This window comes from Ptychodera flava, chromosome 20 (genome assembly GCF_041260155.1).
Source record: "Ptychodera flava strain L36383 chromosome 20, AS_Pfla_20210202, whole genome shotgun sequence".
In the NCBI taxonomy this organism is placed as follows: domain Eukaryota; kingdom Metazoa; phylum Hemichordata; class Enteropneusta; family Ptychoderidae; genus Ptychodera; species Ptychodera flava.
The window spans coordinates 8,886,653-8,899,117 of record NC_091947.1 but is presented as its reverse complement, the minus strand read 5'-3'; the positions used below and the strand labels follow the sequence as shown (position 1 = coordinate 8,899,117).

Here is a 12,465-nt window from a genome sequence, read left to right as displayed (position 1 = left end):
ATTTACAATTGAATCAGTCAAATTCAATATCTTGAACAATTACAGTAAATTTTTGCGTCCACAGACAGCTTACTATCCGTGATTACTGTTAGTAGTGGACTCAGTGAGATAAAATCCCACATATTTCAATATACTGAAATAATCTGGTCTCTGGTTCAGATTTTAAGAGAGAATGTGCCTTAGGGACAGATATTTAGACTCTCAAACTTTTATGATTTTTTTGGCCTACCACTTGTGGAGGCTCATTTTGAAGCTTATGGAGTAAAAGTTTTCAACTGCTTAGTTTTGTGAAAATCTGGAATTTTATTTTCCCATAGAGATAACACAGGGGATGAAAGACATTTTGAGTTTCAGACAGCGGTAAATTTTCGGTAATTTGTTTCTCCAGTACCAAAATTTGAACCGTAACGCCCAATTTTTACTCTTGATTTTGAAAAAGAATGGTTGAAAGATTGCTTGGGGAAAATTTAAGCAAAAGTTTTCCACTTTTGAGGCATAAACTACCTTGAAGTGCTTGTTTAAAAAAAAATATTTTTAAATGTGTATTTTGAAGGTTTGAACATAGACGACTGTGTATGGTACTTAAACAGTGGCAGCGCCATGTTGTTCAATATTCAATTGTTGATGGTATTGTTCGAAATTACATTTCAAATTTTATTCTGGGTAATGTGTGATCAAGACAATTAATATATGCAAAAATTCTATACATGTTTATCATTGCATCTGATTGTGTTGTGTTCAAAAATTCACTCGGCGGCAAGCAGTCAAGATCAGAAGTTGACTATCGACTAGAAACATAGCATGCGAAGGGATAGTTTATGAAATATACCGAAGACTTTCAAGTGAATTTTTTTAATCTGTTAGGCCTACGCAGTACTGTGTGCGAAATGTGGCAAACATGAGAAAGGGAATACTAGTATAATAATTTTGGTGACTTGCATCTTAGAAATTAATAAAAATCCCACCAAACTTTTCCAGAAGTTTTCATAATTTTTCTGAAGGTAAAGGCACTGAGATATCCATGTGTTATTATTTTATTACAGGAATTGCAAGCAATATTTCCGTTTAAGCTTTTCACTGAAATTTTCCATTTGTCAAACCATTAATAATAAGAACATGATTAAATTTTAAGCACATAGTTCCGAACTCGGGGTGAAACCACAGATGGCTTTTTTAACACTTTTCTAAATAGGCTTTCTTTGCACTTTGAAAGCACGTCACGCATCGCAGTTTGATCACCAACTATATGTACAATGGTAAGCAGAGGTTATCCTGAGTTCAGATGCCTGTTCTGTTGTCTTTTCTTTTAACCCATGTATACACATGCACTTAAAAAGTGTCATATTATTCCCAGTCATTTTCATCTGCACATCTAATTGATATGGTGACGATATTTGATACTGATATATTCTTTGTTAGCTCAGTATTTGAAGCCAGCTCAGCTGATTGGAAATTTAATATATTAAATTGCTGTACTATTTTTTTCATTTCATTACTGTTAATAATGTCTATTTTTTCATAAAAAGAGTGGTTAATCAACTAATAATACTGAAAGCTAGTGGATCATGGCTTGCTAATTGCACACTTGTCTAGTGGGATTTCTTTGCCAATCATTGAAGCGAAGTGGAGTGTGGATGCAGTAAAAAAATATTGTCACAAATAAAGTTTTATGCTGGAGTCCAGAAATGCGATCCGGCCACACCCATTGTTGAGTTGTTAGCACAAATTAAGAAAGGCGAATTAATGCTGATGGCCGTTTGTGGTTTTTCTGTCACTTCCGCAGCTTTTCACCCCATTCCCTTTCTCTGTTGTATTGGTCAACATAAACACTCCGTGGTATGCAAGACAAATCTTGGAGGATAGGGGTTTACTGAATGTCAGGATTTTTACAATAGATACTGAATTTTTTTTATTTTGTAATGTCAGCTGGTTTCAGACTCTCATATATGAATGACAAACAGTGAAACCACACCCTGTGTGCAGTTACATTATCCCTAGCCCACAAACAACACTTTTGAATGCAGAGAAGAATTTTTATCAGTGTGTGTAAAAAATGAAATGAAAGTTTGGTGTGGGCAGTCTACCCTAGTCACTATACAACAGCATTGATTTCTGAATGGAGGGGGAGCCAGAATTCATCAAAACAACTTGATGCAACTTTGTGCAAGGCAGAGTGATGAATCAAACATTATCTTGAGTGACATTCATCCCCTTACTAAATCCACATTCCTTATACTTCCCTTTTGTGACATCAAAGGGGACCATATTAAACACATTCTCTGTGTCTTCACATTCTTTGTAAATTCTGAAGGTTAGTCTTGTCAGGGTCTGCCTTTTTCAAACGCTTGAATTCAGAATCCCCACAGATGTATGGTTCACACACTTTTAGACAATGAATGTTTGTTGTGTTGTAGTTTTAAAGTGACCGCAATTTGAATTGTACCGGATGTGTAATATTGTGTTCAATGTTATTTTTATGAAGTGAGTCTTTGTACAATGTTTTTTTTCTTACAGTGAGTCTAACCAGCCACCAAATGGCAAACTTAACTTCTGTCTCACTTACTCGTTTACAATTTCACCATCAGCAAAAGAGAAAATGTTTGAATCAAAATTCTGACATTTTTAGTACTCATTGTTAATTCATTCTAAGTTCTGAAAAACTGCTCAGGTAGTGTCTTTGCAAAGTCCTGCTAAACAGAATCACATCAAAGATGTCAAAAGTTAAAATTCAAATATCTGATAATGATTCTTCCTTTGAAATTTTCCTTTGCGAAAAATAGTTTTCTCAGATCTTGTTGCTTTATAACATTGTGGATGTGGGTGTGTCGTGTCATCCTCAGAATAATTTTATGAGTACCAATATTCACTGAACTACTGGTACTGAACTAATGGTACAAGTACAGGTTCAACTCTCAATGTTTTAAGAATGTTTGCTCTGTAGTTTTGTTTCTACTAATTCATTACAGGCTTGTTCAGAAGCTATTGTGTCATTTCAAACAACATTGATAACACTTTCACAACGTACATTGATAAGTCACCTGTTCTTTACTGCCGATCATAATGATCAAGTCGTGTGCGAGGACAGGGCAATACTGATTATGTACAAAGGTGTATTTTGTAGACCCTATTGGTGCACCAGAGCTTTGTTTTATGAGATAGATTGTTGTTTTGATGAGTGGAGCAAGTTTTTAAATGAAGTGCAACACAAAGAAGTAGACAGTTTAAAGTAGTTGGAAGTTTGATGAAAATGTTAGACACTTAAGGTTTGTCATAACTGGGGTGAAAGATGTTTTTTGCCATGAAATGATAACAACTTGAAAGGCCCAGGATGAGTCACAGACACCAACCACTCCAGCATTGATAATTTGAAAAAAGAAGACTATGGAGGTGGATGGAGATTGTTATTTTGGTGGCTTTTTTTCCCCCATCTGTTCAAGAAAACATGATACGGTCACTTCCCTACTTCAGAGCTGTGAGTCACACAACCTACCACTGGTAACTCATCATAATCTAACAGTTCCTGTTCAGAGGCAGACCAAAAATTAAACAAACATAAGCTAATATTTCTCTGTTCAACTAGTGAAAAACATGAAATTCTTGTTAACTTACCCCAGTATGGTTACCCAACGTGTAATTCTCTAGACTGACACTGGTTTGACTGTGAATACATCCAACAGAGAACACTCAGTTGTACAATGACCAGAAGGAAGAAACCCTCCTGAACAACTCCCAACATTTGCCAATATTTCCTAGAAACAGACTGCAGCGGAAAATATGAAAACGATACGGACTGTGGTCTGTCTGTTCCTGGTATACCCAGATCTGTTGAAATGAGGGGGAGAAGCCCAGCAGTCTCTTTAACATTTGCAGAAGAGATAAATATTATGTATGAGGGTGTATAGGCTAGCAACGTGATGCATCGAACTGTGAAATACAACTTACACACTTCCTGCATCCCACAACTGTCCGCCTTCATCAATTCTGCAGGAGTAAAGTGATAGTTAAAATGTTTTTTATCTCAGTGTATTTTACTTTTTTTCTGCAAATACAAAAGGTCATGTATGTAGGAGTGTACAAATTAGATCTTAGCAATTGCTGTCCCAAATTTCTGTGTTTTGACCGAGTATCTTTGTTACAGTTCTGTGCCAGTCCTCCCTGCTTCCATCTCGGCCATGCCAATGTAATTTTTTTTATTAGCTTTTATATGGGTTATCACTATGTTTTTTTAAATGGAACACAATTGACAACCCAAATATTTTCGAAGAAAGCAGAGTAGAGGTAATATCCACCTACTCAGAGAATAAATGACCTGTTAATCAATGTCTTTCTAATGAATGGCTAAGGGGGTTGAAACCTTACAGTGATGTGTGGGACAGAAACTGTGGGCTACACACGGACAGCACGGAGGTTGCTCCGATGATGTGGAAGAGAAACAAACCAACACAGGCAAAAAACCTGGATATTTTACCTGCCTGTTTCTCCAGATACCTATCGTTGATCATGAAGTGCTGATAAAACACCTTAAATTCTACTCTCTTCACAGTTTCTGTATTTTCGGCGGGCTTAATTTTAAGTTGCGTGTTTGTTGAAGTCTTATTCACCATGTTGTCCTTGTCAGTTTTATTTGCATTGATCCGATAGCTGTTGTTGTGTTCACAAGTGCAGTCAGAGTGATTCTTTTGGACGAACGGAGAGTTGTGTTGGTACAACCACCAACCAACATTTCAATGTGTCGGGTAGCACACGCAAACAAATGGAGAGAACAGTGCAATATTTTGAAAGAGGAAAGTTATGAGTATTGCAGTTATGCTACATTACAGATTTTATTGGATTGAGACCCACTAAAATTTTGTTTGTGCTTTTTTTTTGGACTTGACAGCTTTATTCTATTCCTCTGTGATTGATGACTCTATCTTTGCATGCCCGCATCAAACTATTTACCCTGTCAACAGTATCCATGCAAAAAAAACACCCAGAACTGAATATAGCTCTCCTCTGAGAAACATTTTTTTTTGCAAAGTTGCGCCACAGATGTTGAACTCAAATCCCTTTTATAGTCTAGAAATTTTTTATGTCAGTTCAATGCTAGGATATTCTGCTCTCTGTTCTTATTGTACTGTACAGCTTTGTAGGAAGAGAAACCACATTTTACTCAGAGATCTAGAGCAGCAAGTCTCTCTGGAGGCTTTTTCCAAACCTTATTTTTCTACTTTTCCCTCTGGAAAAAATAGGGCTTTATTTTCAGGACTCTGTATGCCAGCTTCCTTGCAAAGAAAAAAGGACAATTCAGTCCATTATCTTCCATGATTTCAACCGTATTTTTTTCACCCCTGCAATTTGTATAAGCTGGAGAGCAAAATTTAAATGATTTCAATAAAGTGAATGAGAGGCATTTTGAAGAAAGTCCAGCTCATCGTTACGAAGACATCGATACTCAAGCAGTCAACTCTTGTGATTGCTATGGCTGAAATTATTCAGACTGTTTGTCAGGTTTGAAATGCAACACATGGATGTATTGTTTCATTGCCAATATTTGTATCAATTTATATATTAGCAATGATTCTCCTTCCTTACAGAGATATTTGAATGAAATGTGTACTGTTAATTCCGACTTTTGCCTATTCTCTTCAAAATTTTTTTTTAAAAATTGAAAACCTGTGATACTGTTAGGTGAATATTGACAGAACAGTTTTTTAATTGAAAAAGCCAGTGTTTATATTTTTGTCTGTCTTTTTGTCTTTTTGTCTTTTTTTCAGATTGAATACTACACAGAGGCATACAAACTTTTTGATGAGATGTCCGGGCAGTTGTCTGACGGCCAAGCCATGACAGTCACCAATGAAAACTATGAGGATCAACTGCACCAAAAACTGAACAACATTCGGGCATTGTCAATCGTTGTTGATGACTGAACCCCAACCCTTTATGATCCGCCTGTGTTTCTATACCCCCATGCCCCCCTAAACCCCCAGTCCCAACCCTGCTAATTGTATTCCCTGTTTTAAAAGCAGTACAAGGAGTCTCATGCCTTCTCTACAAAAGTAGCAATAAGTGTATGTGATCAGTAAATTGCTTTGTGCTTTCATTATTATTTTTTAATATGTAAATTGAGCGCAATAATGATTGAATTTGTCATGCACCAATAACTTGCTGGAGGCTGTCTATTGATTCCACAGTGCGTTTTCATTTCAGCGATAATGTGATAATGTGCAACTGAACATCAGACCAACTCCCCAGTCGACCACTAACACTAATGAGACATATGTTTTTGGTATCATGAAAAGGAAAGTCATTTTGTTCATATTGAAAGAAATACTTACACCCCGTAATTGATTTGTTGGAATGGCAGTTGAAACCACTGGGCAGGTGCCGTAGACCGCTCATAATTAGTCTGTTTCAAATCTGACAGGCTGTCATACTGTCAGAAATTCTTCCCCCGGTGATGTACATGTGCAACGTTTTGAGAAAGGGTCATCTCCACGATCCTCTTGTTTCATGTGCCAGGTATTTGCAGGCAGTGACCCTGAACAGATTTAGACAAAACAAGCGGACCAGGTCAAGGGTCATGATTAAAGTAAACCAGAGAAGACTGAAAGTAACCGACCAATTGATTGTACCATTCACAGAGGTTATGACATTTGAATTCAGCCTCTGGACACTAAACACCGTCGAGTGACCGCCTTTCTAAGACTTATTACAGAGGTCTTTCAATTTTGAAGATTTGTATAGTCAGTTACTGTCAATCATGTACAAGATTTTAGTTTTTTAGGGTCCGGGAAAATGGTGATGTATAGATGTGTGTAAATGTGTATTATTCAGTAACATGTATGCATTTAGGTATTGAAAAGTAGAAAGTACTTACATGTGTATGTTTTTGTACATATTTATGTTTCTATATATACAAATGGTATGTCTCAAAACATAGTATACCCTGTCACAACTATCTGGTTTTTGATCCCCCCTTACACTGTTGGCTCTTTGTAACAATCTGTGAAAGTCTAACAACTAAGAAAAGAAAAAAAAGGAAGCTAAGGAAGACACAAAGTATACAGGTGTCCTCTGACAATTGATGTAAAGGGTGCCCTTGTAAGAATGGGAAAAAAACCTACACATGAGAAATTCAATGGATTGAGATCAAAAGTGAAACTGTCAAGTGTTTCTTTCTTTGTGTGAAGGGGCTTTCTTTAGATCACGGGAGTGTCAATTCATCGACTGTACGTCAAAACTGCAGTCAAATCTACTGTGTCATTGTCAATGGGCATTTCATGAACTGACTTTCCTTCAGGCAAAATGTACACATGACGTATGTACCGAGGAGATGTTAGTGACTCAAGGACAAGAGTCGGTTGAGAACTTGATGGCTGAAATGCAGTAGCGGGGGTCAGGAAATGATTTCTGATTTTGACCAGGACAGGACGTCCCAAGCTGCCGTTGCGACCGTATTTAATTCTTGAAATCACGGACAGTAGAAAATTATGTCAATTCTTTTTCAAATCTGTTAACATGTATTAAAATAGTCGGGTGTTACTACTTTGTCTGCATAGAGAAATTGTTTGCAGCAAACAGCTTCATGTATTTTTTAATGAATTTGGTTACAAAACGAAAAATATGTGCGCTCCCGTTTGTCGGCTCATTGATAGACGCACTCGTGATCACCTGTTCTGTACGGTGAACGGTGTGAAGAAGGCAGGATACGCTTATGGACAGAGCATTTCAGTGAGCGATTGTTGATACCCAATTTCAAATCTATGTAGATTCTTGTCTCAAGTCATGCGTTTTGTGTGTTTTTAAAGATGTATATCTCTTTCTTTTTTAACAAGTATTATTTTTCTGATTATGGATCAAATGTTGCCCCCAAAATGTGAAGGTTGATACCATAGTACCAGAAATACGTGTACCAAACTACCACGAAAAAAGAATACATGCGTATTCTCGCCAATGTCATATTACTTTAAAAGGGAACAAAAAAAGTTTTATCATGTCAGTGGACAAATTATCTCTCTCTGAGTGAACAGCTTGGCTCGAATATTTAATAGGCCTCACAAGATTCAACATTTTCTTCTTTCAGAAATTGTTTCTCATGTAGTGCCCATTGTGACATATCGTCCGAGCACTGTGGCTGCAAGCTGTCCATCATATGACGTCACAGCACTTTCGTGTCCCGCCCTTAGTCTGCCATGAGCGTGACGCATATTGCGAAAACTTTTTTTTTGTGACCGAGAGAACGGCGCAGCGTCCGACCTGTTTATTGGTGAAGCGAACAGTCGATAGTTTTGAAATGTCGCGTGTCGCCGCTTTTTTCAGTTAAAGCATATAATGGAAAATTAGACGGCGGCATACGAGAGGGGCACTTTGGGAAAGGTGGCCCATTGAGTGCGCTCATTGAGTCTGGTTAATGTTGACATCGAGACAATTTTGGTTAGAAGTAAGAATTGTGAGAAGAAAAATAATTATGTTTCGGTGTGGATTCTGTCACCGTTAGGCCTATCGTGTAAAAAAAGAACAGCATCTGCGTACAACGATAATCAACGGGTACTTCTCGATATGTAAAATTCTAGTCGTACTGCCACCTCGGTCCACGATCTAATTGTAATTCATGTAGCATTTTCCGTCGCAAGAAATGTGGGCATAGAGTAATTTTTTTAACAGTCCGGGATGCCCGTAAAAATTGCAGTTTGTCTATCACGCTAAGGGATGCCTCGTTTACCAGCTGTTGCCAAGAAACTTGGAAAACTCCGGGAATTGTACTAAGTTGCATCGCGCTAATCAAACTCTTGGTGTTTACGAAAGTGTACTTTAGTTGAGAAATCCCCGCAAATTACTACGCCGAAGAGACTGTCCTCGACAAGCTGACATGAATGATTATATTTAGGTTAAAATATTCTCTCTGCCAAAACATATTTTTCGGTTTTACGTGTTTGCATGTCCCCAATAAGCCCACATACGAATATTCGCACTTTTTGACGGTCATCGGTGTGTTTTCGTAAAGCCGGCATTCCGTCAATCGTCCCATTTTAGGCATACTCGAGGTTGATAACTGTACATCATCATCGCGGGGAGGGCATGTTGTTTTTGAAATATTTCGAACGGGGAAAAAAATAAATTGTTTTGGCAGTCGATTTTGTATCTGTTTACGGCTCTGAGATACGTTCAATTTGTCGCAAATACGTGAACGTGTGTTTATAGTTTGGTTGAAATGTACCGCTAGCAGTTAAAAAAGGAACCATCTATGACGTAGGCTGGGTGATGACGTCGTCAGTTGAAGAGCGCTTATTAGATTCGATTTGCGTAGGGCATGGAAATTGCCGATGATGGTAAACTACCCACTGTGAATTCGAAATGTTTTATTGTCGATTCCATTCATGAAATATGTGTCTGTAAAAAAGCTTTGGTTTGTTTGATTATTAATGTATAATTACTATGTATATTTGCAGTATGTTTGAGTGTGATGTTCGACAACGTACGGCTGTAATGGCTTTCCAGTATCGAAGATTTAACACAATTTATCGAAGTGCAATAAATATGGTTGTTCAAATACAGTAGCAGTTTTGTGCAATTTGTTCATGATATTAGACACTGTCGCGTCGCCTTGGAATTAACATTTGATTTCCATCGGAAATTGTCCGCAAATGCTATCGTCATAATCAAGGTAATATGCGGGTTCATTCAGGTATCATGTCGACCAGATTAATCGCCTTGGCAACAGAAAAGCACGGAAACACGTTGCGTTTCCTGCATAGTAGTGCGCCTCCATTCGGAGAATTGTGCAGATGGCAGTGACACCGCTACTTTTGACTGCAACGAGGTGTACCTCAGTACCTCGTACGTGTGTGCTGTGGGTGGCGCCTATCGACACGATCATCGTGTGAATAGACAAAAAAAAAAATGCTTACCGACACGATCATCGTGTGAATAAACAAAAAAAAATGCTTACCGACACGATGATCGTGTGGATAACGTGGTTTTTCTTACCTATCCACACGATGGTCGTGTCAATAAGACGAATTTCCGCTTATTTGCACGATGATCGTGCAAATACTCAGTTTTCTTACTTATTTGCACGATGATCGTGTCTATAAGACGCATTTCCCGCTTATTTGCACGATGATCGTGCGAATACGCAGTTTTTCTTACTTATTTGCACGATGATCGTGTCTATAAGACGCATTTTACGCCTATTTACACGATCATCGTGCAAATTAGCGGAAAATGCTTCTTAAAGACACGATCATCGTTTTGATAAAGAACAACACATACCGACACGATCATCGTGTGGATAAGAAAAACAAACGGATAATCCACACGATGATCGTGTCTATAAGAAGTATTTTCCGCTTATTTGCACGATCATCGTGCGAATAAGCGGAAAATGCTTCTTATAGACACGATCATCGTGCAAATAAGCGGTTTTTCTTACTTAGTTGCACGATCATTTTGCTTTTCCTGAAACGTCCTTTTTATAGTTTTTTACATCTCAAGACTTTAATTATCATCTCAATTAGAAAATTTGAATATTGAATATAGAGAAAATATGTTTCTTAAATAAAAATATGGGCGTACTCGGTCTGGTCATGGAGTTAGGAAGGTTTGCATGTTTGGGTGACTATATCCGCGACTCAATGGCGACTCTATCCCTACACCATGCAACCCCCTAAATTACATATAAATAAGCTAAAATGCAAAAAAAGTATGCACGACGTTTCAAACTTGACGGCCATCTTTTATCCTGGAAATGTCGCAAACGAGTGATGGTGAGTTCCATACATCGGCTGTGTACGTACTGTGTGTACTAGTATGGCGCTTTGCTTGAGGGGTTTGTTAGTTTGACTCAAATTACTGGCAGTGGATCGGCGGAGATTGTCAAATGCAATGAATTTAGCGAGAAAATAGCAAAAATAGGAAAGGAGAGTAAAAGAGCGAGAAGGGAAAAATTACAAAGTAACTGACAGAAAATAAAGAGGGAAAAAAAAACACGTGGCGGCGATCGGGATTTGAACGTGCATCTCCTGAGGCTCAGCTTCCATCATTCACATGTGATCACTCTGCGTTCCCGTTGTGCCATCGGGTTATCGACGCCAATGGGGGAGAAAATAAGCAATATAAATAGAAGAAGTATTGTTGTCTCTTTCAAGCTGCGATTTTGTTTGTTATGCTCTCAAATTCAATTTTTTGGCAGTTTGAGCCTCGAAAACGTGAAATATTGAGATCGCGAACAAGATTTCATTGGTGGTTTATTATAAAACGGCAGTGGATTTTAGCAAGCGATGCCAGCAATTCAATTGTCAATTGAACACATGGGCCTAAGGCTAAATTATGGAGAACACACTTTTTGTCACACGAGGAAATTTTATTTCAGCTCGAAAGCCGTACATTTGAGACCACTTGATAACGCAAAATGGTGACATAGTGTACAATTTGCATTTGATCGCAAATTATCATGATCGTGTCGCTAAGTTGCTTTTATTCCTGCTTACCGACACGATCATCGTGTCGATAGCCACAACGGTGTGCTGTGATATTCCAAATTGCCGTTGTTTTTGTATTGCATCAGAGAAGCATTATTGTGATTTGATAGGTTGTTTCAGTTAAGTTTTTCACGTAGGTAACCGAACGATGCGGGATAATATGAAAACGTCGCAGGATATGAAAAAAACACGGGTATTCGACTCAATGCAAGAAAACCGTCACTGATGCAACCAGTGAGGTTCCATCAGTGACAGTTTGCTTGCATTGAGTCGAATGCCTGTGTTAAAAAATATGGCCAGACTCCTAGTTCCGCGGAGCTGTGATTTTCCTGTTATTTTCTCACATTTTTTTTTGCGTCAGGCTACCGCTGAACTCTGCAGTAAAATGGAAACGGAAGCTGTGCCTGAGATTCGGATTTTGTCGTCACCGTGTGTCATTTGTATGGATTAAATGGCCTTGTCCGACTCGTCATTTTGTTCAAAACGATTGCGAGGCTGTACACAAGGAAGGTCTGTTGTAGCTGAGTAAAGGCGGTTATAACGGTGACTGGACTCTTTGCCTTGACTGAATCTACGCAACCCTGAAATGAAGAGAAGACCTTTTGAGCTAACCATTTCACTGATAAATCCAAGACCCTTTAAATTGTTTCCCTCGAATAGTATATTGCGATATTTTCGTGGAAGGAATTAAGAATATCCTCTAACCCACCAGAATGCTACACGTTTTGGCCATTTCCAATAATTGTTAATGTGTCTTTTTATTCAGCGAAAGCAAAATAAGGCCGGATTCTTAACACAATTTTTACCCCAAATTTTTCACCAAATTTACCGTCCATTTCAAGATCCAGCTTTCCATCCCTTTTCATTTTTCGTTACTTTTGAATAAAGGACATTGCTTGAGGGCTTTGCATTGTGATCAAATTAACGAAGTCACGTACAGAATGGATGTCACGTGTACGCCTTTGTTAAACGCAGACGACACCACAATATTGTTACCAAG

The 12,465-nt window shown here is 38.1% G+C and overlaps 1 protein-coding gene across 1 annotated transcript in view; it reads left to right on the top strand.

The window, feature by feature from the left end:
- The window catches only part of LOC139120630 (bridging integrator 3-like), a 67,380-nt gene extending 60,234 nt beyond the window's left edge, over positions 1–7,146 (top strand). The window contains 1 exon segment of the mRNA XM_070685139.1: positions 5,757–7,146. Coding sequence (XP_070541240.1) covers positions 5,757–5,912 — 156 coding nt within the window. The 3' untranslated portion in view covers positions 5,913–7,146.
- Positions 7,147–12,465: the final 5,319 nt, after the last annotated feature.